The sequence below is a fragment of the Rhinoraja longicauda genome, chromosome 22, assembly GCF_053455715.1.
Source record: "Rhinoraja longicauda isolate Sanriku21f chromosome 22, sRhiLon1.1, whole genome shotgun sequence".
Classification (NCBI taxonomy): domain Eukaryota; kingdom Metazoa; phylum Chordata; class Chondrichthyes; order Rajiformes; family Arhynchobatidae; genus Rhinoraja; species Rhinoraja longicauda.
In genome coordinates, this window is record NC_135974.1 from 14,154,970 (window position 1) to 14,181,003 (window position 26,034).

The 26,034-nt window shown below is 45.5% G+C and overlaps 1 protein-coding gene across 1 annotated transcript; it reads right to left on the reverse strand.

Moving 5' to 3' along the window:
* LOC144604406 (microtubule-associated protein 1 light chain 3 alpha) lies at positions 1 to 24,095 on the reverse strand. The gene is made up of 4 exons (XM_078418776.1): positions 23,939 to 24,095; positions 20,835 to 20,890; positions 18,282 to 18,388; positions 1 to 1,271 (listed from the first exon to the last, which is right to left on the reverse strand). Exons 1-4 carry the CDS (start codon positions 23,976 to 23,978, stop codon positions 1,109 to 1,111), a joined length of 366 nt encoding a protein of 121 aa, XP_078274902.1. The 5' UTR covers positions 23,979 to 24,095; the 3' UTR covers positions 1 to 1,108.
* Positions 24,096 to 26,034: the final 1,939 nt, after the last annotated feature.

Sequence of the window (26,034 nt, forward strand, 5' to 3'; positions counted from 1 at the left end):
TTTCCATGAATGCTATTTCCTTTTTATCACACACATTAACAGGTGCCGTAACTACATTAGAAATTAAATATTACCCAACGCAATTGGAGAGCATTGCACAAATAGTAAAGAATCATAAATGTCACAATAAACAGTAGCTGGCCATCTACGTTAAAACCTGCTTGGTTTATATGCTACAACGTGAGAGTTCTTGGGTCTTCCTAAACACCCGTGCTGTTTATAAAGTGCATTAAAAGCAAATTCTACATAAAATAGCTGATTGTGAACACCAGGAAAAAGCACATCCTGTTTCAAGTTGCTTTTTGCATTCCTCTTCAACCCCCCCCCCCCCCCCCCCCATACCCCTTCCCTCCAACACCCTATCTCCGCACTCTCAGTACCAATATTCAATATGGACTTTGAATCAGTTCTAAAGTCATTGGTACATTTTCTTTAACATATATAGCTATGTATATGTATATATATCCCTCTCTCACTGTCTCCGGCCAAGACCGCTTCCATAATTTTATTGAAGATAGGTACAAAATGCTGGAGTAACTCAGCAGGTCAGGCAGCATCTCTAGAGAAATGGAATAGGTGCCATTTCGGGTCGAGGCCCTTCTTCAGACCCGAAACGTCACCTATTCCTTCTCTCCAGAGATGCTGCCTGACCCCCCCTGAGTTACTCCGGCATTTTCCGCCTATCTCCGACGTAAACCAGCATCTGTAGTGTTCCCTCCTATCCATCATTTCGTATCAGTCATCATAAGGTCTTGAAACTCCTCACTGCCTGGGTATGGTGGACCATGCATTAAATCACATTTTTCTTTTAATTACAAAAAAGAAATGAAAAATAAAAAACACAAAGGAAAATGAAGACCAATAAGTAGCAAATAAACAATTGCCAATCGTATAGATACAAGTGAGAGAAGGCTGTTGTTCAATGTTTTACATGACCCCGGTACACTATGCGACCTTAGTACGTGTGAATGACAGAATGCAGGATGGAAATCCCAACGTTTTGCTTTTTTTGATTTCTTTTTTAAAAACACAGTGAAATTCTCTCTTCCACGACCAGTTAATGAATTGCAGGGATCTTTTGCCGTGAGTCTGCCGCTTGGGTCGGTCCTCAGCACCCGAAGGTTTCCTGAGAGGCGTAGACCATGTAAAGGAAGCCGTCCTCATCCTTCTCCTGTTCATAGATCTCCAAGATGGAGGTCGAGACACTGACCATACTCCTTTGGTTGACCAACAGGAAGAAGGCCTGGTTGGGGTTCAGCTGCAGTCTGCGCCTGTGGAAGAACAAAATCATGAGTGGAATAAATCATAAGAAGATAACTGCAGATACTGGTACAAATCGAAGGTATTTATTCACAAAATGCTGGAGTAACTCAGCAGGTCAGGCAGCATCTCGGGAGAGAAGGAATGGGTGACGTCTCTGGTCGAGACCCTTCTTCAGTCTGAAGAAGGGTCTCGACCTGAAACGTCAGCCATTCCTTCTCTCCTGAGATGCTGCCTGACCTGCTGAGTTACTCCAGCATTTTGTGAATAAATACCTTCGAGAGGAATAAATCAGCTCGACGCACCGAGTCTCTTGCCCAGAGTAGGGGAATCGAGAACCAGAGGACACAGGTGAGGGTGAGGGGGGGAAAAGATGTAATAGGAACCTGAGGGGTAACTTTTTCACACAAAGGGTGGTGGGTGTATGGAACGAGCTGCCGGAGAAGGTAGTTGAGGCAGGGACTATCACAATGTTTAAGAAATACTTAGACATGTACATGGATAGGACAGGTTTAGAAGGATATGGGCCAACCGCAGGCTGGTGGGACTAGTGTAGATGGGACATGTTGGCTGGTGTGGAGGAGTTGGGCCAAAGGGCCTGTTTCCACGCTGTATGGCTCTATGACTCTAAAAGAAGGGACAACCTTTAAACGTCGGCCACAAGAATGGGGATGGTAACCCACCAAGTCCGCGCCGACCAGTAATTACCCCGTACACAGGGGACGATTTACAATTTTACTGAAACCAACTACCCTACAACTCTACCATTGTGCCACTCCTTTTAGTTTAAAGATTGACACAAAGTGCTGGAGTAACTCAGCGGGTCAGACAGCATCTCTGGAGAAAAACAATAGGTGACATTTTGGGGGTTGGGACCCTTCTTCAGACTCAGTTTAGTTTATTATTGTCACGTGTACAGTGCACATGTTTTCCCGCAGGTGCCTATCAAATCTTTCCCTTCTCACCAGGTTAATGAATTTTAAAGAGTGACTATTAGCAGTTTCAGTTCAGTTTAGTTTATCGACACGTGTACTGAGGTACAGTGAAAAGCTTTTGTTGCGTGCTAACCAGTCAGCGTAAAGACAATACATGCAGGATTTGTGCTTTCCAATTTCAGGTCACACTAAACTGCTGAGCAGCCAAGATAGACATTTCTGAATATATTCCATCACAAGGCACGAGTTTAACTACCAAAGCCAATAATTATCACATTTGGACAGGTATATGGATAAAAGTTTATAGGAATGTGGGCCAAACGCAGGCAAATGGGACGAGCTTAGATGGGTCAGCATGAATGAGTTGGGCTGAAGGACTTATCTCCAAGCTGTATACCTCCATGGAACCATTTTACAACCACATTGGTGCATCCACTGACACACAGCGGCCAGACATGATAGGGAGGCAGATTCACTGCACTGATCTTTGAACTAATTCTTTGTAATCATTCTTGTAAAGTAGTGCAGAAACACGGCCGCCATTAAGGTGGCACAGTCACGCGGTGGTAGAGTTGCTGCCTTACAGCACCAGAGACCCAGGTTCAATCCTAAGTACGGGTGCTGTCTTTACGGAGTTTGCGCATTCTCCCTGTGACCGCGTGGGTTTCCTCCAGGAGCTCCGGTTTCCTCCCACACTCCAAAGATATGCAGGTTTATAGGTTGACACGAAATGCTGGAGTAACCCAGCGAGTCAGACCACATCTCTGGAGAAAAGAAAAATGTGGCGTTTGGGGTCGGAACCCTTTGGGTTGGCACCCTGAAGAAGGGTTCAGATCCAAAATTTCGGGAAGAAGGGTCTCGACCGGAAACGTCACCTATTCTTTTTCTCCAGGGATGATGCCTGACCCGCTGAGTTACTCCAGCATTTTGTGTCTATCTTCGGAATAAACCAGCATCTACAGTTCCTTCCTACAGGTTTATAGTTTAATCAGCTTCTGTAAATTGTTGTCCCTCGTGTGTAGGATAGTGCTGCTACAGGGGCTGATGGGGGTGGACTCGGTGGGCCGAAGCCCCTGTTTCCCTGATGTATCTCTAATGTCTAAAGCCAATCTGTCCTCGGCACATATCTCACGAAAAGAGATCAAAAAGGCCAGGATACTGTGTAGAACTAATAAATAGTGAGATCTGTTCCAAATTCCGGGGTATCAGTTGAACATAAATAAACATTAGCTGAATTTACTGGTGCTCACAAAAGGCAGAAAAGGAGCTTTGAAATCTTACTGCTGATTAAGCCAAAAGCAGCAGCTGTTGAGTGGAGTTAAATATTTATTTTTTGCAAGGGTGTGTAATATAATCCCACCGTCTCTGGTGAAGATTTTCTTTTGTTTATGTGAAAAGTAATACAGGGGAAAGACGAGTTAAAAAAAAATGGCGGAAGATTACTTGAGTCCCTGTGCTGATGTGATGTGTTGTTCAGTGAACCATAGAAGAACATAGAACGTTCAGCACAGGAACAGGCTATTCGGCCCACAATGTCTGCATGGGACAGCACCCAAGGTCAGGATCGAACCTGGGTCTCCGGCGCTGTAAGGCAACAGCTGTAGCTCTTCGCCCCTCTCCCATCAGGCAAGAGGTACAGGAGTGTGAAAACGCACACCTCCAGATTCAGGGACAGTTTCTTCCCAGCAGTTATCAGGCAACTGAACCATCCTATCACCAACTGAGCTACGATATACCTCATTGGAGATCTTAAAGCTATCTTTAATCGGGCTTTACTGAACTTTATTTTGCACTAAACATTATACCCTTTATCTTGTATCTGTACGCTGTGGACAGCTTAATTGTAATTCATGTTTAGTCTTTTCGCTGACTGGATAAACATAGAAACATAGAAAATAGGTGCAGGAGTAGGCCATTCGGCCCTTCGAGCCTGCACCGCCATTCAATATGATCATGGCTGATCATCCAGCTCAGTCACCTGTACCTGCCTTCTCTCCATACCCCCTGATCCCTTTAGCCACAAGGGCCACATCCAACTCCCTCTTAAATATAGCCAATGAACTGGCCTCAACTACCCTCTGTGGCAGAGAATTCCACAGACTCACCACTCTCTGTGTGAAGAAATGTTTTCTCATCTCAGTCCTAAAAGACTTCCCCCTTATCCTTAAGCTGTGACCCCTGGTTCTGGACTCCCCCAACATCGGGAACAATCTTCCCGCATCTAGCCTCTCCAACCCCTTAAGAATTTTATATGTTTCTATAAGATCCCCCCTCAGTCTTCTAAATTCCAGCGAGTACAAGCCTAGTCTATCCAGTCTTTCTTCATATGAAAGTCCCGCCATCCCAGGGATCAATCTGGTGAACCTTCTCTGTACTCCCTCTAAGGCAAGAACGTCTTTCCTCAGATTAGGAGACCAAAACTGCACACAATACTCCAGGTGCAGTCTCACCAATGCCCTGTACAACTGCAGTAGAACCTCCCTGCTCCTAAACTCAAATCCTCTTGCTATGAATGCCAACATACCATTCGCCTTCTTCACTGCCTGCTGCACCTGCACGCTTGCTTTCAATGACTGGTGCACCATGACACCCAGGTCACGTTGCATCTCTCCTTCTCCTAATCGGTCACCATTCAGGTAATACTCTGCTTTCCTGTTCTTGCCGCCAAAGTGGATAACCTCACATTTATCCACATTATATTGCATCTGCCATGCATTTGCCCACTCGCCCAATCTATCCAAGTCGCTCTGCAGCCTCCTAGCATCCTGCTCGCAGCTAACACTGCCACCCAGCTTCGTGTCATCCGCAAACTTAGAGATGTTGCATTCAATTCCCTCGTCCAAATCATTAATATACACTGTAAATAACTGGGGTCCCAGCACTGAGCCTTGCGGTACCCCACTAGTCACTGCCTGCCATTCCGAAAAGGACCCGCTTATTGATAGCACGCAACAAAAATGTTTTGACTGTACCTCGGAACATGTGGCAATTATAAACTAAACTAAACTATCCATGTACATCTCCAGATGTCTTTTAAATGTTGTTACAGTACCTGCCTCAACGACCTCCTCTGGCAACTCATTCCACATACCCACCTTCCTCTGAGTGAAAAAGTTGCTCCTCAGGTTCCGATTAAATTTGTCCCTCTCACCTTAAACCTATGCCCTCCGGTTTGTGATTCCCCAACTCTGGGTAAAAGACTCTGTGTATTCATCCAATCTATCCTTGTGCTCAATAGGGAGTGAAAAAAAGCTCCTGGTTTCCCCCTCCCTGAGTCTCAGTCTGATGAAGGGTCTCGAACCGAAATGTCAGCTATTCCTTTGCTCCAGAGATCCTCTGCTGCCTGACCCGCTGAGTTACTGCAGCATTTCACGTCTATCTTCGAGAATAAGCTTTACTTGGCTGTTCCTGTGGCTTTAGCTGCAAAGGGAACACAGGAACATGGGCAGAGATGCATTGTCGAGGGTACCTGCCAATGCAGTGATCAGTACCACGAGGATAAGAAGTGCCGGTTTGCGGGAATCCCACTATTTATATGTTCTCCATCAAGTGCCACCATGGGAATGGAATCCCTGTTTAGTCTTTGTCACCAGGCCCAAGCGATCCCAGCAGGTTGCTCGGCAGCAGATATTCCCAGTGGACCACCTGTTGGTGGGAAGCCGCCGAGCTGGCCCCTGCTCGTCCCACGCCATTGCACGCACGAAGACCCGGCGGGCCATGATCAGTAGGGGGGGGAGCCCGCCAAAAACCAGAGACCACGAGGATGGAGCCGTCGACGATGACGGGCGTGACGGGCGAGGAGTGAGGCTGGTAGGGGAGGAGAGGGAACCGGGCTCTGGCCTAACGCGCCCTCAAGCTCGGCTGCGGGAGGCATCGCAGGGGAACAAAGGTGGACGGGCGAGGAGAGGGACATCGGTTCGCTGGTCGATGGTCGATCTACACATCCAAGGAAGGCGACGGCTGGAGGCCCTGCAGCAGCCTGGGGCTCGCCTGGAATCGGGCACCGCTCATAACAACTAGAGCGCGGACTGTGACTTTGAAAATGGCGCCAAAACATGGCATCTCTTGCCTGTGGACTATTTCTGTACACTTGCTAATTGGCTATGCTTCAGTATGTCACAGAGGACTGTCTGGAACTTCTACAGGTGTATGGTAGAGAGCATATTGACTGGTTGCATCACAGCCTGGTTCAGCAACTTGAACGCCCAGGAGTGAAGAACAATGGGTGAACACTGCCCAGTCCATCACGGGCACTGACCTCCCCACTAGTGAAGGGATTTACAGGAGTCGCTGCCTCAAAAAGGCAGCCAGTGTTGTCAAAGACCCACACCACCTTGGCCATGCCTGCCATCGGGAAAAGGGTACAGCAGCTGGAAAACTGTAATGTCCAGGTTCAGGAACAGCTTCTTCCCTACAGCCATCAGACTATTAAACACTACAACCTCCAAATAAGCTCCAAACTACATAGACTTGGGGGCATTGGTTTTGACTTTTTGCACCATGGTTTGTGTGTGTGTTTGTTCCTTGTTTATTATATTGTTGACAGTGTACAATGTTCACATATTCTGTTGTACTGCTGCAAGTAAGAATTTCATTGCTCATTTCATTGTTCTATCTGGGAACTATCCTCTGACTAAAGAAATTTCTCTTCATCCCCTTCCTAAAAGAAAAAACGTCCTTTAATTCTGAGGCTATGAGCTCCTAGACTCTCCCACTGGTGGAAAAATCCTCTCCACATCCGCTCTATCCTAGCCTTTCACTCCCCTTCTGTCATGCGGTAGACTGAGGCTCTTCCCCCCCCCCCCCCTCCCCCCCCCCCCCCCCCCCCCACCCAATCTTTACTTTTACTCGTCACTTTAACTTCATGTTTTATGTAAGGCAGCAACTCTACCGACGGCACGGTGGCGCAGCGGTAGAGTTGCTGCCTTACAGCGAATGCAGCGCCACAGACTCAGGTTCGATCCTGACTACGGGCGCCGTCTGTACGGAGTTTGTGCGTTCTCCCCGTGACCTGCGTGGGTTTTCTCCGAGATCTTCGGTTTCCTCCCACACTCCAAAGACGTACAGGTATGTAGGTTAATTGACTGGGTAAATGTTTAAAAAAATTGTCCGTAGTGTGTGTAGGATCGTGTTAATGTGCGGGGATCGCTGGGCGGCACGGACTCGGTGGGCCGAAGGGCCTGTTTTGTGCGCTGTATCTCTAAATCTAAAAAACATCTAAATCTTTGCACATCCCCAATTCTTTCCACTCGTCACTTTAATTTCATGTTTTATGTATTTTGTGTTTATGATTGTTGGCAGATCAATTTCCCTCATGGGATAAATAAAGTTCTATCGTATCGTATCCATTCGTATTCTGTACGTTTCAATGAGGTCCCCCCATATTCTTCTAAACTACAAGTACAGGTTCAGTGCTGACAAATGCTCATCACAGCGTTTACCCACTGATTCCTGGGAACCATTGGAACTCTCCAACACACAGTGTGAGAGTCCCTCACCACAGAGGCAGTGGTGGTTCGAAGCCCGGGCTAAACACAACATGCAACGGGTAATAAATATGGCACTTGCTCACACCCTATCATGTATTCTCTAACAGCAGAGCAGATACTTGTAAAAACTGTGCGTAAATATTTGATGTGTTTACCAGTTCGGGTTATTATTTTGAACCAAAATGTTCAGCTATTAACGAACAAAAATGCCTCCAGCTACGTCCACCTGGCACCAGATCCCATTCTCAGATTACAATCGTTGGCTTATTTTACTGAAGCGTTTAACTATTTCAGTGTATATCCTTTTTGGAAAAGGGTAGGGTTGAAAAACTTCTTCTGAAGTGCATATGCTGGAGATCTGAAATCAAGACATATGCTGGAAACTGTCCTCGACTTGAAAGGTGAGCTCTGTTTCTCTTTTATGGGGGTGGCAGAGTGGCAGAGCATCAGAGACCCAGGTTCGATCCTGACTACGGGTGCTGTCTGTACGGAGCTTGTTCTCCCCAGGACCACGGGGGTTTCCTCTGGATGCTCTGGTTTCCCCCCACACTCCAAAGATGTGTACGTTTGTAGGTTAATTGGTTTGTGAAAATTGTCCCGAGAATGTAAGATAGAACTAGTGTATGGATGATTGCTGCTCGGCATGGAGTTGATGGGCCGAAGGGCCTGTTGCCACGCTAAAGATGAGTTGTTTATCTTGGCATTTTGTTTGGCACAGACATTGTGGACTGAAGAGCTCTTGGTGAAGAGTAGATTTCGATGTTCTTGCCCAGCTCCATAGGTTTGTTCAAACCCAGAGAAATGTGGTTGATTCTTAATTGTCGTCTGAATTGGATCAAACCGTGTCTTAGTCCACGAGTCATTAGGGAAGGAGAATAACTCGCGTCCAGTTAAGAAACAAAATAAACCCCAGCTTAGCTTCTCCAGCTTGTTCTACTAACACCTAATTACTAACAAGTAATGATTGGATGAGGTCAGCGATTTAATGCACTTAAAGCCGCAGGCTTTGATATCTTTCTTTAAATTGAGATTGGTAAAAATCCACCAAGGAATTACATTTGTTCGGGCACCTACTTTAATTAAGGATTTTTGTCAATCGTAGTATGCTGAGGATTGGCTGAGCTCCTCTTCCTTTTCTCCAGAGATGCTGCCTCACCCGTTGAGTTACTCCAACATTTTATGTCTATCTTTTGTATGGATAAATGGAGGGGGGGGGGGGCAGAGGAGATGAGGGGGGGGGGGGGTCGGGGAAGAGAGAGGAGAGGGGAGGGGAGGGGAGGAAAGGAAATGGGGAGGTGTTAAATGCAATCTTGGAAATGATAAATGCTTTAAAATAAGACACAAAGTGCTGGAGAAACTCAGCGGGTCAAGCAGCATCTCTGGAAAACAAGGACATAAATTTAAGTCAGATGGAAAAGATTTAGTAGAGACTGAGGGGCATTGTTTTCATGGCTGTATTCCTTTTGCAGCTTAAGCTTCAGAGACGGCCAAGTGAAGCTTATTTTCACCCTGCATTGAAGTCTTTAATACACGAATAGAGACTTGTATTCTCGATTACTTTACCCAGAGTAGGGCACAGAGTCTTTTTACCCAGAGCTGGGGAATCATGAACCAGCGGACATATGTCGATGCTGAGGGGGAAAAGATTTAATAGGAATCTCAGGGGCAACTTTTTTCACTCCGAGGGTGGTGGGTGTGTGGAACAATCTTCCAGGGGAGCTAATTGGCTCCAATGGATTGCTGTATTAACTTAAAATACAAATCTTTGTTTTTTTCATTCACCCATCTGAACCATTTTCCATGTCAAAGACTAGAGGGCATAGCTTAAAGGTGAGAGGAGCAAAGTTCAAAGGAGATATACCGGGCATGTTTTTTTTTTTGCGCAGAGAGCGATGGGTGTCTGGAATGTTCTGTCAGGGGTGGGGTGGATGCAGATACAACAGCAGAGTTTGAGGCTTTTAGATAAGTACATGTCTACCACCGATTTTCTGGCACCCTCGGTTCTCGAACCATTCTGGACTATCCGTTTTGCCGAGTTCACAGCCTTTTGTCCGGATTACAGGTGGGAGCCAGACCACCAGTTGCCGGAAAATCGGTGGTGGACCTGTACACGGAAATGCGGGAGATTACTTTAACTTGTCATCATGTTCAGCATGGACATCGTGGGCTGAAGGGCCTGTTCTGCGTACTATGTTCCTGCTCTCCAAATTTTCGAACAGTTAACATTTAGCAGCACGATCTTGTTTTCCTTCCTACCCCAATTCACAGGAAGGGTTAATAATTCTTGGTGACGTTCTTTACACCAGAATGATTTCTCCCATCAACAAGTATCCAATGACCTCCATTTGGAACATGTGATCATTTGGCTGCACTCCAGACACAACATCTGAGCACCCAACGTACCTTCCATGGCTTGTTGACACAAAATACCTTTCAACACAAACATCACTGCCTTCCAACTTTTACTTTTCGATTAAAAAAAAAAAGAGACAGATAACTTTGGAAGACGCAACTTTCTCCTCCTTGAACCTTGGGGCTTATTCATAAATCTACTTGGTTGCGTAGTGATTCGAATGATCGTGGTGATCATAGTCTGGGTACTACAGTTTCATAGAAACGTGGAAAACTACAATCCCCATGAAGCACCTCTGCCTGAACCATATGATTGGGTTTGAAGAAGGGTCTCGTCCCAAAACGTCACTTATTCCTTTTCTCCAGAGATTCTGTCTGACCCACTGAGTTACTCCAGCTTTTTGTGCCTATCTTCAGTTTAAACCAGCATCTGCAGTTCCTTCCTACACATGTGATTGTAGTTTAGTTAGAGATACAGCACAGAAACAGGCCCTTCGGCCCACCAAGTCCACAGTGAGCACCCCACACACTAACACTATCCTACACACTAGGGACCATTTACAATCTTTACTGAAATCAATTAACCTATAAACCTGTACGTCTTTGGAGAGTGGATGGAAACCTGAGCACCCGGAGAAAACCCCACACGGTCACAGGGAGAACGTACAAACTTCGTACTGACAGCACCCGTAGTCATGATTGAACACGGGTCTCTGGTGCTGTGAGGCAGCAACTCTACCACTGCGCTACTGTGCCACCCCTATCTTTACTTTAAGGAGATAAAACTCCAGCCGTCTCTTTATTGAGCACCCAGAGGTTTCTGGGGTGTCTGTGTTATGGGATGTCACTGAGCAGCAGTACGGCCAATGTCGTTTTCACCCGTTTACTTACGGTGGTGCTGCGGTAAAGCCGCTTCCTCACAGCGCCGGAGACCCGGGTTCAACCCTGACTACGGGTGCTGTCTGTACAGAGTTTGTACGTTCTCCCCGTGACCTGTGTGGGTTTTCCTCGGGTGCTCCGGTTTCCCTCCCACACTCCAAAGACGTACAGGTTTGTCGGTTAATTGGCTTTGGTAAAATTGTAAGTTGTCCCGAGTGTGTCGGATAGTGCTAGTGCACAAGGCTCGCTCCTGGCACGGTCTCGATGGGCTGAAGGGCCTGTTTCCGCGCTGCATCTCTAATCAAAAACTAAACTAAACTGAACTGAACTAATCGATCCCGACCACGGGTGCTGTCTGTACGGAGTTTGTACGTTCTCCCCATGACTGCGTGGGTTTTCTCCGAGATCTTCGGGTTCCTCCCACACTCCAAAGACGTACAGGTTTGTAGGTTAATTGGCTTGGTAAATGTAAAACATTGTCCCTAGTGTGTGTAGGATAGTGTTAATGTGCGGGGATCGCTGGGCGGTGCGGGCCCGGTGGGCCGAAGGGCCCGTTTCTGCGCTGAATCTCTAAACTAAAAAATATATACACACACTAGGGGCTATTTCATAGAAGCCAAATAACTTCAAACTTGCATGTTTTTACAATTTTACCGAAGCCAATCAACCTGCAATCATGCATGTCTTTTGGAGTGTGGGAAGAAATCAGAGCATCCAGAGAAACTCACGCGGTCACAGTGACAACATGCAAACTCCACACAGACAGCACCTGTAGTCAGGATCAAACCCAGGCCTCTTGCACCACGAGGCAGCAACTCTACCTCTGCGCCACTGTGCCCCCCTCGTTTACCAGGGAACTTATAAAATTCCCAGCACGGACAAGATCCACCACACCGTGTCAACAACCAGAATGTCTCCTCCAGTGACTCATGTCTAGAAGTTGGGACGTTATGTTACAGATTTACAAAATGCTGGTGTCATTCCTAGTGATCCATTGCTTCGGCTACTCTAGGACTGTGAGATAAACTTCACCGCTCAGATGCTCACGAACAACAGGAGAGGTTATTTTAGTTAATAAATAGCAGCTGGCTTCAAATCACATGGTAAAAATCAGTAATCCAACCCTCCGATTTCAATGACTATATATCTTGGAGTATAAGATCACTCCAATCCATCAGGTTCAATGATGAAAGCCATCCAACTTTTCCTGAGGATATTCTAGGAATAACCCGCTGCGACCAGCGATTACCCATACATCACTTCTATCTACAGAAGTCAATTAACCCACAGACCTGCACATCATTGGAGCGTGGGAGGAAACCAGAGCACCCGGAGAAAACCCACGCAGTCACAGGGGGGACGTACAAACTCCGCATAGACAGCACCCGAGGTCAGGATAGAACCCGGGTCTCTGGCAGCAACTCTACAGACGCGTGGTCTGTGTGGGATTTGTACGTTTTCCCTGTGACCTGCGTGGGTTTTCTCCAGGTGCTCTGGTTTCCTCCCACATCCAAAGACGCGCAGGTTTGTAGGTTAATTGGCTTCAGTAAAGACTATAAATTGTTCCTAGTGTGTGTAGGATAGTGCTAGTGTACGGCGTAATCGCTGGTCAGCATGGACCCGGTGGGCCGAAGGGCCTGTTTTCGCGCTGTATCTCTAAACTAAACTGAACTAAACTAAAAATTCAAATATATCCATTGATCCAATAATTTGCTCTCTTCCCACACCCCCTGGAGAACTCTGCATTCCTTCAATTCCCACCACCTACATCTCTCACCACCGCCCCTCCATTTTTTGTTCCACTTCTAGTGGATATATGTCCAACACAAAGTCTGGACACTCTTCCCTGGATCACTCCAACTCCCCCTCTCTCTCTCTCTCTCCCTCCCACTTCACCGTTAAACCCTCCATCTTTCACCAACTTGCCCACCTGAATTAATAAATCTTTCTTTGGTTTCGCCTCAATTTTATTTTTGGCTCAAATATTCCCCTTTGGGCATTTAGAAACAATTTACTTTCTGAAAGGGGCTACAAAAAAAGGAAGTTGTTGCTTCGAGAGGATGTGGAGAAGGGGCAATAAAAGATTAACGAAACTTAGGTGATGATTAAGGTAAGGATGATAGGGGGCGGCACAGTGGTGCAACAATAGAGTCTACTGTCTTACAGGGCCAGAGACCCAGGTTCGATCCTGACTACGGGTCTGTTTGTACGGAGTTCGTACCTTCCCCCTGTGATCACGCGCGTTTTCTCCGGATGATCCGGTTTCCTCCCACACTCCAAAGACGTGCAGGTTTGTAGGTTAATATTGCTTTTGTAAAAAAAAAAAGTAAATTGTCCCTAGTATGTAGGATAGTGCGAGTAGAGGGATCGCTACTCATCGCTGATGAGTATGGACTCGATGTGCCAAAGGGCCTGTTTCCGCGCTGTATCTCCAAAGTCTAATTAACCAAGCTAATGTTTATGGTTCTAGTCCTAGTCCATTAATCAGAACCAGGAAAGGGAAAACTTGTTTTTTAAATATTAATAATTTCTCTTTCCACATATGCTGCCTAAATGTTGAGTGTTTCTAGAGTTTTTTTTATTTTATTTCAGATTTCCAGCATCTGCAGTGTTTTTTTCTACTTTTTTACCTCGGACTCTTTTCTCCAGAGTGCTGAATGATCTTTAAGGCAAAGAGTGAGAAAATGTTTATAACCACTTATGATGGTCATAAATACTTCCAACAAAAAGAATAACTACAGTGTCAGCGAGACACAAGGAACTGCAGATGCTGGAATCCTGAACACAAAGTGTCGGAGTAACTCAGCAGGACAGGCAGCTTTTATGGAGGCAATGAACAGATTGTCAGTTTAGTTTATTGTCATGTGTACCGAGGTACAGTGAAAAGCATTTGTTGCGTAATATCCAGTCAGCAGAAAGACAATACATGATTGCAATCGACCTATTCACAGTGTACAGATACATGATAAGGAAATAATGTTTAGTGCAAGATAAAAAAAACATTTCAGGTCAGGGTCCTAACTGATGAAGGGTCCTCACCCAAAATGACACCTGTCCATTCCCTCCATAAGCAGCCTGACCCGCTGAGTTATTATTGCAACTAGATTTTCAGCTCTATTTTCTTGTTTTAAAAAAAAAAGCTCAGTAGGTCCCGCATGATATCTCTGGTTCTACGTTCCATTCTAAATCACCAGCAGGCTTACTGAAGCACACACATATATTCCCCAACTGTCCTCGTAGGCAAGTGAAGGTTAGAATCTGGACTTTCTCCCGGGTGCTCCAGCTTCCTCCCACCTTCCAAAGATGTGCAGGTTTGTAGGTTAATTGTCTTCTGTAAGTTGCCCCATACTATGTTAAGTAGAAGTGGCGTATGGGTGATCACTGGTTGCTGCAGACTTGATGGGCCAAAAGGCCTGTTTCCAGGCTGTATCTCTAATCTAAACTAAACTAAAAGACTGTGTAGAAGGGAACTGCAGAAACTCATTTATACCATAGCTTACCGAAACCAACAGACTCTTGAGTCTTAGGAAGGGTCCCAATCTGAATTGGCATCTATCAATTTCCCCCCACAGGTGCTGCCTGATCAACTGAGTTTCTCCAGCAATTTGCTTTGTTTTGCTCAAGATTCCAGAATCTGCAGTCTCCATTGGATTGAGAATCTAGTTTTTGAGTTGAGTTTAGTTTATTGTCACGTATACCGAGTTACAATGTTTAAGAAACATTTAGACACGTCCATGGAGAGGACAGGTTTAGAGGGATATGGGCCAAACACATGCAGTTCTGGTCACCGCCTGATAAGAAGGGTGTGACTAGGTTAGAGAGAGTGCAGAGGAGATTCACCGGAATGTTGCATGGAGTAGAGGACTCGTGTTATGGGAAGAACTCCGACCCAGTGCCGTCGCCAGGACAACGGGCCTTATGGCCATATTGAGACTCTATATTGGACTTGAATCACACAAAATGGCGCCGGAACATGGTGACTCTTGTGTGCTGTCTCGGTTTAATCTACTATACTTGCACTCTTGTACCCAAGTATGGTTGTACTTATGTGCAGTAAGAATCTTTTACTGAACTTTCCTTGGAGTACAGGGACTCTATTCCTTGGAGCGCAGGAGGATGAGGGGTGATCTTGTTGAGCTGTATAAAATCATGAGAGGAATAAATGCTACGAAGCAACTGCACTACTTTCAGTGGCGCTGTGCCACCCTGGTTTGCCACGCCCATGATCCTTCTAGAAAAGGATTGACATTTTAAAATTGCTGAAACAAATTTTCCAAACTGTTTTGCTCAGATCACCTGTGGAGCCCGTTGTGTACAGCTCACGATAATTGCCTGATTGACATTTAACTAGCTAATATATTTATTATCTTTCAAGTGGGTAAAATTTCCAAAGGTTTGTGAGGTTGTTACGAAGATCATCACCGTCCTGAAAGCATGGTCTAAGCAGCAGGCTTTGAGGAATATCTTTAAAGAGTTAAGAGTCTAGTGTGTTTAATTGTTATATGGACTGACAATTCTTACTTGCAGCAGCATAACAGGCCTGTAAACACAATGCACATAAGATAATGTAAGATCATGTACACAGGATCATGAGAGTAGATAGGATAAATGCATAGTCTCTTGCCCAGAGTAGGGGAATCGAGGACCAGAGGACATAGGTTTAAAGTGAAGGGGAAAAGATTTAATAGGAATCTGAGGGATCACTTTTTCACACAAAGGGTGGTGGGTGTATGGAACGAGCTGCCGGAGGAGGTAGTTGGTTGCGGTCATCACATTTACCGGAAGATACGAATACAGTGGGAAAGGATGGAAGAGATCTGAGGACAGGCACAAAATGCTGGAGGAAATCCACACGGGTCACATGCAGATTGTGCAATCTCCACACAGACAGCACCTGAGGTCAGGATAAGCTTGTTAACTTTCAACCATTTGTATAGAAAGACACACATCCCTCTGAATAGCAGCACTTCAGATTTCTCAGAACTGAACAACAATTTTTTCTATTCTTTTTTTCCAAAGTGGGTGGCCTGATATTTTCTCCACATTTCTGTCTGTTGCATATTTTACTTTTATCCTTTAGACCTTCGAGATACAGCGTGGAAACAGGCCCGTGTGGCCCACCGAGTCTGTGCCGACCTGTGATCTCTCCATACGCGAGCACTATACTACATACTGGGGATAACTTGCCATTTACAGAAACCAATTAACTTACAAACCTGCACGTCTTTGGAATGTGGGAGGAAACCAGAGCACCCGGAGAAAACCCACATGGTCACAGAGAGAATGTACAAACTCCGTACAACCAGTACCCTTAGTCAGGATCGAACTCAGGTCTCTGGCGCTGTAAGGCAGCAACTCTACAACTGCGCACTGTGCCACTCTCTTTCTCCTTGAAGCCTCTCCAAACTTCTCACAACCCATCTTTGTACCATCAGCTCATTCCTCTTGTAATTTCATCCAGAGGGGTAGTTTTCATTCAAACTTTCCATCCTCAGCAATTTGTCCCATTTTCTCCTTCGCTCGTACTCCTCTTCCTTCTTTGTTTGCTTCATGTTGTCCCAGGGAAGAATGGTGCTTTCGCCTTTAGGGTGCGTTGGTAGAGCTACTGCCTCACAGCGCCGGGAACCCGGATTCGATCCTGACCTATGGTGCTGTCTCCCTGTGACCACATTGGTTTTCTCCAGGTGCTGCGGTTTCCTCCCACATTGCTTGCGAGTTTCTAGATCAATTGTCCCTTTGTAAATTGCCCCTCGCGTGTAGGTTGCGAAAGTGGGATAACGTAGAACCAGTGAACGGGTGATCGATGGTCAGCATGGACTTGGTGGGCCGAAGGGCCTGTTTCCATGCTGTATCTCTAAACAAAACTAAACTGCACTAGCAAATGGTTTTCAGACGGAGCACGAGAACAGGAATCACGTACCACAGCGTTCTGCGTTAGATTTCTGAATTTAATGAAATGCAAGGGAGCAAAAATATACAATTGGAAAACAAGCTCCAATGTCCAATGAGAAAGTCCTGAATGGCAGCTTTAACAAAAAAATGTTCATTACTACTATTGTACATATCCATTGTACGTATCCATATGATTATTGTACGCTTCCATAGCAGTCCCATGTGCCTGCGCCATAGACTTCAAAGTCATGGCAATTCAAATGGTTTGGCTCGAATTAGCTTAGTTTAGTTTAGTTTCGAGGTACAGCATGGAAACAGGCCCTTCGTCCCACCAGGTCCACGCCGACCATCAATCACCTGTTCATACTAGTTCTATATAGTCCCACTTTTGCATCCTAGTTTAGTTTAGAGATACAGTGCAGAATCAGGACCATCGGCCCACCAAGCGCGCCGACCAGCGATCCCCGTAAACTAACACTATCGTAGGATGCACACACCAGGGGTAATTTACAGTACCCAATTAACCTGCAAACCTGCACGTCTTTGGGATGTGGGAGGAAACCGGAGCACCTGGAGAAAACCCACGTGGTCACAGGGAGCACAGACAGCATCCGCAGTCAGGATCAAACCCAAGTCTCCGACACTGTGAGGCAGCAGCTCTACCACGATGCTGTGTGAAAACGTTACCCCTCAGGTTCCTATTAAATCTTTTTCCCCTCACTTTTAAACCTATGTCCTCTGGTTCTCAATTCCCCTACTCTGAGCAAGAGACTCTGTGTGTTTACCTGATCTATTCCTCTCATGATTCTGTACACCTCTATAAGATCACCCCTCATCATCTTGCACTCCAAGGAATAAAGTCCTGGACTGCTCAACCTCTCCCTTTAGCTCAGGCCCTTGAGTCCTGGCAACACCCTCGTAAATCTTCTCTGCACCCAATCCAGCTTGACAACATGAAATATGGCACAAAAACATGGCAACTCTTGTATGCTCTCTCAGTGTACTATTCCTATACACTTGAACTTAACTAAGATTCTGTACATGTGACAATAAAGTACCATCATTACATTGGCTGGAACATAACCTCTTTCCTCTTCTGAACTGATTTTAAACCAAATCCTGGTCAATGTTCTGCATTTCCAAATCTGATGGATAAGTTTTTCATTTCCCCTTTAGAGTTTCGACTTTAGACTTTAGAGATACAACATGGAAACGGATCCTTGGGCCCACCGAGTCTGCACTGACCAACGATTGCCCCGTACGCTAGCACTAATTTTACAATTTTACAGAAGCCAATTAACCCACAAACCTGCACGTCTTTGGGGTGTGGGAGGGAACCAGAGCTCCCTGAGAAAACCCACACGGTCACAGGGAGAACACACAAACTCCGTACAGACAGTACCAGTGGTCAGGATCGAACCCAGGTCTCTGGGCGATTCGCAGACTTGGCAGCAACTAAGAAGCTTACACTTACCGAATAATCTTGACAAGTTCACTCATGTTGACATGGTCCGGAACTAAGAATTTGGTCTTGTCCAACACTGGCAACTGTTTCTCTCCCTTGTATCGCTCAATGATCACCTGTCAACAAAACAGAGTCTCAGTAAATTCATTGATGGAATAGAAGCCTTAACACAATCAGGGCAGTGGAAAGTTTAACAACATATGATGTACCCATGTAATGTCCAAAATTTTGATGTTGCACAGACATAAGACATTGGAGAAACCACGTTAAGACTGCATGGGTTTCCTAAAAGGCCTCATTTGCTTACTCCATTCCACTATGACATGCTGGCAGGTTCATTGGCCACTGTAAACTACCTTCAGTGCAAGTTAATGGCAAAATAAATCAAAGGGAAGCCTGAAAAGCACAAGAAATCAGGAGAAGGAAACATTCAGCCCCTCGATCCTGTCCCATCATTCGATATGATCATGGGGTCTTCTGCCCCAGGCTTCAGTTCCTCTTCTGTGCTAGTTCGCCAGTTCCATCAATACCCTGATCACCATGGACAGTTACGAGAGAGAATTAATGTCAGGGATAGGGAGAAATAAGGAGAGGGATGGGGAACAAAGGGATGCATGGCTCCAATGAGCCAAAAGGTCTGTGTTGATAAGATAGTTGATAGTTCTTGTCCATAAGTCATAGGAGCAGAATTAGGACATTTGGCCCATCGAGTCTACTCTGCCATCCAAACATGGTTGATCTATCTTTCCCTCCCAACCCCATTTTCCTGCCTTCTCCCCGGAATTTCTGACATGAATGAAGAACCTGTCAATCTCTGCTTTGAAAATATCAAAACACTTGGCCTCCACAGTCACCTGTGGCAATGAATTCCACAGAATCACTGCCCCTCTGGCTAAAGAAATTCCTCCTCATCTCCTTTCTAAATGTACGTCCTTTAGATCACCACGTTTCTTCAGATTACTGGTTAACCGGCAAAGCAACACTTAAGATGCCATTAGGAGTCGTGCATGTCAGTGAACTGAAATCACAAGAATCAAAAAAACCTCAATAACTAGTGGAGGCAGGCAGAATGTAAGAATCATCTGGATGAGTCTGCGAATCGCCCAGGCATAGAAAGTTACAGACAAAATGCTGGAAAATGGGATTTGGACAGATTGGTGCCTAATTGTCAAGAGTCTGTTTCTGTGCAGCATGACTCAATAACCACACACACATACACATTTACACACACATGTGTGTGTGTGTGTGTGTGTGTGTGTGTGTGTGTGTGTGTGTGCATGCGTGTGTGTGTACAAGAAAGAACTGCAGATGCTGGTTTAAATCGAAGATAGACACAAAATGCTGGAGTAACTCAACGGGACAGGCAGCATCTCTGGTGAGAAGGAATGGGTGATGTTTTGGGTCATGACCCTACTTCAGATTTAGCATTTTGATTCTATCACCGTATGTATATATGTGTGTGTGCGCTGTGTGTGTTTTTACATACAAATGTAATATATATACACATACCATATGTTTGTAAATATATGCATATATACACACAAAAACAACGTCAGCATAGATCTAGCTTGTCGTTTCTGCGCTGTACGATTCTATGACATGAAAATGAAACTATTTGGATAGTTTGTTGTACAGTCTTGGGAACTTAAAGCGACATTGAAACAACTGCCACAACAACCAAGGGACGTGGCCCTTTTAAGACAAGTCTCCAAGACATTAATTAGCACGCTGTTTGATTTGAATAGCGGTGCCGGGAGGATTTTTCCATGGCATCTGGGGGTGGAGGATCAAATTTCTCAGGAAGAGCGGCGGCGGAGAGAGGTTATTAACTCCATGCTCTCTCCTCGACTCCCTTCCCAAAACGCAATGCGGTAAAAAGCAATGATGTAATGCCGTCTCGAAGCCGGTTACAATCCCACTTGTTAGTCGCAAGGCTGCAGAAATTGCACTGGCCCTCGATTCTCCCGGGTAATGAATGCACACCACTGAACACAGGCGAGATATTTGAAGGCAGTTCGATAACTAGTTGATAGCTAACAAATAAACAACAAATAGGCAGATTATTATTCTCTTCTGCAAATACACCCTGAATCCTGCTTTCAGCTAGTCAGTGCCAACTTTAATATAATAAAAAGGGGTGAATAATAGATCGTTAGATAATAGATAATTAATGTGATTTAATACATGGTCCACCATACATACCCAAAGCAGTGTGGAGTTTCAAGACCTTATAATGACTGATCTGAAATTATGGTTAGGAGGGAACTTCAGATGTTGGTTTATACCAAAGATAGGCACAAAGTGCTGGAGTAATCCAGCGGGGAACTGGAGAAAATGGAGAGGTGGTGTTTCGGATGGGAACCCTTTAACTAGGTCATTGGTAAATGACTTGGGACTGGCGTGCGTTCGGCCCTTCAACCGTGATGGTCCTTTTAAACAGCGCTCATCCAATTACTCCCACCCCCAATTTATTCAATAAATTCCCAGCCTTGTTCCAACAAAAGGAATCGACCCGGTTGCAAAGCAAACAATTCAACCCTTATCACAATACAGTTGACTTACTGGTATCTTGTTAGGATGCTGGTCCCTAATCTGTTGAACTTCTTTAACGCGGTCAGCTATAACACACAAAGAAAAAGGAGACACGTTAAACTGGTCAGGTTGTCAGGGTGATAGATTTGGTGATTAGGTCAGATATAATCAAATTCGGTATAAATTGCACTGGTTATTGCAAAGCACAGTATTGTAGATCGCGGTGTTGTAGAATCCCAAGGGAAAGCTGCAAATTGCAAACGTGAAGTCCACATTTTTCCAGCGTTGGAGGGGCAAATTGGGGCCGAACATCACCGGTTGGGCATGACGGGGGGCAGAGAATAGGGTTCTAACCTCCAGATAATAATATGCCAGAGGCCAATTTATCCAGGAATAGAGGGATATGGAACATGAGCAGGGAAGGGAGATTAGCCTATCCTGGGATCATACCCGGAACAGACAATGTGGGCCGAAGGGCCTGTTCCTGTGCTGTCCTGTTCTACGTTATGTTCTGTCTGTGGGTCTGGGATCCCCTCAATTGGAGAGGTGGTGGTAACCCGAGGGTGGCTGGGCAATGGGGTGCCATCTGTAGCCCCAATTAACCAGGGTTGTGTGTGTGTGTGTGTGTGTGTGTGTGTGTGCGTGAGTGTGTGGTGGCTGTGTTGAATGTCAAGAGTGTTTTGTTGTCAAATGTCCCGAAACTGATCAATGAAATTCTTACTTGCATCAGCACACTAGAGATATGAACACAGTACTCAGTAGACACCATATAAAAAAACAAAAAGAAGTGCAATAAATAAAAACAAATAAGCAATGAAGTGCAAAGACCCCCTAGTCTCGAATGCAATCAAGGCAGTTCGTAGTTCGGGGTTTAGTTGGAGTTGGTAGTGTTGAATAACCTGATGGTTGTCGTTGCACATCAGAAGGGGTGTTCTAGGTAACAGGCGGGGAAGGTGCCCATAACAGAAAGATGCTCCCGTGGCCCCAGCTTTCATCACAGGGTAAGGGGGCGGTATATGGTGAGGACCAGCAATCAAACAAACGGCCTCAACCTCGAGAAGGGACTACCGTTCACAGGGCAATCAATACCTCTCGGCCATATTGAAACCAAGATGTTTCATTGTCTTCAATGAAACCAACGATTTCCCCACCTTTCAGAATATTAACAATGAAATTGGCAGATTTAGTCAATCCGGGAATTAAACGGTAGCAGTGAAGTTGCCACTGTCTCAGTGTCGATGCATTTCAAATGAAATTCCAATCCCATTCCTGGAAATTATTGTAAGGTTACACCGGGTCACGGCGACATTAAATGAACAAGACTGGTTTGATTCATACTGGGAGGGAGGGGGGGGGGGGGGAATGATATTATATTAAAATCATTGAAGTGAATCACAATATTCCTGTGATTGGGTTTTCAGGGAGTCGCCAGTAACCCACTGATAGACGAGGAGAAAATAATGTACAGTGCTGAAAAGAACATGACGTCGTAGCTAAAATCAGATGTTTTCATTTTCTCTGATTTTTTATAGCGGCCTAAAGCTTGAGAATGTATTTAGGAAAAGCAAGCAAAGCCCAAATCTCCTGGAGAAAATAGTTTGGATTTTTGTTGTTGTGTGTGTATATGGTCTTCATTCAGTAAACCTTACAGCAGGATTATTGCTTTAAAAGTCCTGGTTTTAGTGCCAAACGCCGCAAGTAATTTTGCAAGCACCATCGAAAAATGGACGAAATTGCATTGAAATCACAGTGTCCCCTCCCAGCCAACTGGATGTGTGTTTTGATGCTCAATTATAACTGGATGTCAAACCATGCATTAATCTATTACGTCTTACGTCAGTTGTCACGGCCGACTGTTCTGTCTTATAAATTGTCATTATAACAAAATTTAATATCAATGGTTAAAATAAAAACAGAATTACTTCCGGAACAGGAGAGATTAGTAGGAAATAATCACCGCCGCTATTGTTTAAGTAAACCGGCTTCGTTACTTTTAGAGTTATATAAACTAAAGATGCAATTGATATAAATAGCACATTATAGAAAAAAATACCCACGTCTATGGTACAATGTCATTTCGTTGGGGGGTTTTTTTAAAGAAAGGAAACATGTTTAAACATTGTAGCTTAGATCAGGTGATCTAAGACCAGCTTATTTTTTTTAACTACCTTTCTAATTGATGGTGAAATGGGAACTAAAACAACACAAATCTTCGAAAGGGTGGAGGAATTATCTTTTGTCGTGAGATTTGTTCTTAGAAAAAGGAGGTGACTTTACTGTAAAATGGCTTCCAAAGTACAATAACAATAAAAACAAGAATTCGCAATCCTTTTGAAAGTCCTGGCTTTGCTGAGAATTGCTGTCAGGTCCGTGTTTGGGTCATTTTCGACAGAGGTTGCAAATGAGTGGTGGACACAGTTACGTGGGGATTTTCGACAGAGGTTGCAAATGAGTGGTGGACAGTTACGTGGGGATTGTCACGGATTGGGGATAGGAGCGGGGTGAAGATAATCGAGGTTTTGTTCCAATTGTTAAGCGTTAAGGAGTTGGGTTAGAATTTGTAATGCATTGTCCTCGGGCTACCAACGACACGACACGGCCAGAGAGCGTCTCTTTGTTTGCTCAGGCTGCTTGCAACCGATCGCTTGATTCGGCCCCTCTCTCCCCCAGCACGTACTCTACCAGTCATCTCCCCCCTCTTTCCCCTCTCTCCCCCAGCACGTACTCTACCAGTCATCTCCCCCCTCTTTCGCAGCTGTCTGCCGGCATCACTCCATACCCTCGTCAGCTGAGAGGAGGTCAAAGGCAAGTAAGCCCAGCAGGAGGAAGGAGAGAGACACAGAGAGAGAGAGAGAGAGAGAGACAGAGACAGAGAGAGAGAGAGAGAGAGAGACAGACAGACAGACAGAGAGAGAGAGAGAGAGAGAGAGAGAGAGAGAGAGAGAGAGAGAGAGAGAGAGAGAGAGACGCACACAAACAAAAACACAAGCCAAGACTCTTCGCCAAGTGCTACATTACATTACATTTCTCGCTTTTTCCTCCCCTCCCCCCCCCCCCCCCCCCCCCCCCCCCCTTCTCCTTTTTATTTTATTTTTTTGTCAAACTCTCCTTTTCTCGCGGGCACGTCCACTTACCGAAGCTTCGTCTCTGTTTGAACGACTTGTCAGAAGGCATTTTCAGGGCTGGAGAATGCCGAGAATGATCAGCTGAAGCGGACAGTGCTGTTCCTGATGTGTCCAAACACAGGGCGATGTAACAAACTGTATCACGTGAACACCTTGACGTCAAGGCACAGCCACTTCATGGGGAGGGCGTGGGGAAGCATTTGAAATGTTTCCCAGCGTTGGTCACACTCCTTGCTCGCCACACAGCAACAGCAACGGATCCACGCCAGGACTTCTACTCTTATATTATCCGAGAAGCTGTTGAACTGATACTTCTAAATACATTACAATTCACGAGAGGAATAGATCGGGTAGACGCACAGAGTCTCTTGCCCAGAGTAGGGGAATCAAGAACCAGAGGACATAGGTTTAAGGTGAGGGGGGGGGGGGGGGGGGGGGAGCTTTAATAGGAAGCTAAGAGGGAAATCTTTTCACACAAAGGGTGGTGGGTGTATGGAACGAGCTGCCGGGGGAGGTAGTCTTGCCTGATGGGAGAGGGGAGAAGAGGGAGAGGCCGGGGTGAGACTGGTCCTTGATTATGCTGGTGGCCTTGCCGAGGTGGCATGAAGTAGCCAATGGACGAGAGGTTGGTTTGTGCAATGGTCTGGGCTACGACCAGAGCATGCTGTCCTGCTTGGAGAGGGGTTGCATTTCTTGCTGTGGCTGACTAGGCCTATCCTTGGCTGGGAGACCCTCCCACAGCTTCCCCGGGTGAAGTTTTCTCTGGCCTTCGGATTGGGGAGTGCATTGCTCTTGCTGCTGATCAGTTTGTGCCGTTGGTGCCTGGCCTCCAAGGTCGTGAACCACACGCTGTTATGGTGCTTCAAACCCTTCTGGAGGTCCTTTGTCCACATCACAAATTACTTACTGAAATGGGTTCAGGAGAACACAAAGTGCTGGATTAACTCAGGCAGCATCTCTGGAGAAAAGGAATAGGTGATGTTTTGAGTCAGAACCCTCTTGGAGTTTTTACTTCTTTGATATAAACCATCATCTGCAGTTTCTTCCTACACATACCTATTAATGTTAATATTGCACTTTATTACTTTAAAATACTGCCTGGGTTACATTTTGTTTGAATAGACTGACATCAAACCTGACTGTGATGCCAATGGTTCAAAAGCTGCATTATGATACGATACGATATGATATGATAGAGCTTTATTTATTCCAGGAGGGAAATTGGTCTGCCAACAATCAGAAAAACACAAAATACATGAAACATGAAACTAAGTGACGAGTGGAAAGGATTGGGGATGTGCAAAGATTGGGGAGAAGCGAGGGGGGGTCAGTCTCAGTCTACCCCACAACAGAAGGGCGAGGAGTTGTACAGTTTGATAGCCACAGGGAAGAAGGATCTCCTGTGGCATTCTGTCCTGCATCTTGGTAGAACCTGTCCGTTGCTGAAGGTGCTCCTCAGGTTGACTAGTGTGTCATGGAGGGGTTGAGCTGTATTGTCCAGGATGCTCCTTCGTTTGTGCTCCCCCATGTGCTTCATTCCAGTGAATAACAGAGAGCAGTGGTGTTCTCTCCGTTATTCATTGGAGTCTGAAGAAGGATCTCGACCCAAAACATCACAATTAAGCAGGGGTAGACACAAAAAGCTGGAGTAACTCAGCGGGAGAGGCAGCATCTCTGGAGAGAAGGAATGGGTGACCCAAAACATCACCCATTCCTTTGCTCCAGAGATGCTGCCTCTCCCGCTGAGTTACTCCAGCTTTTTGTGTCTATCTTCGGTTTAAACCAGCATCTGCAGTTCCTTCTTACACAATTAAGCAGGGAACTAATCAATGGGAAACTGGGCCTAGGACTGGCAGATGGAATTTAAGTGCGAGATGTTGGACTTCATTAAGTTAATCCAGTGTCAGAGTGAGGCACAGCACAAATTGGAGGAACAGCACCTCATATTTCAATTCGGCAGCTTACACTCCAGCAGTATGAAAATTGACTTCTCTAACTTCGTAACTCTTGCTTTCCCTCTCTCTCCATCCCTCGCCCTTCCAAGTTCTACCAGTCTTACTGTCTCCGACTACATTTTATCTCCGTTTGTTTTGTTGTTACCCTCT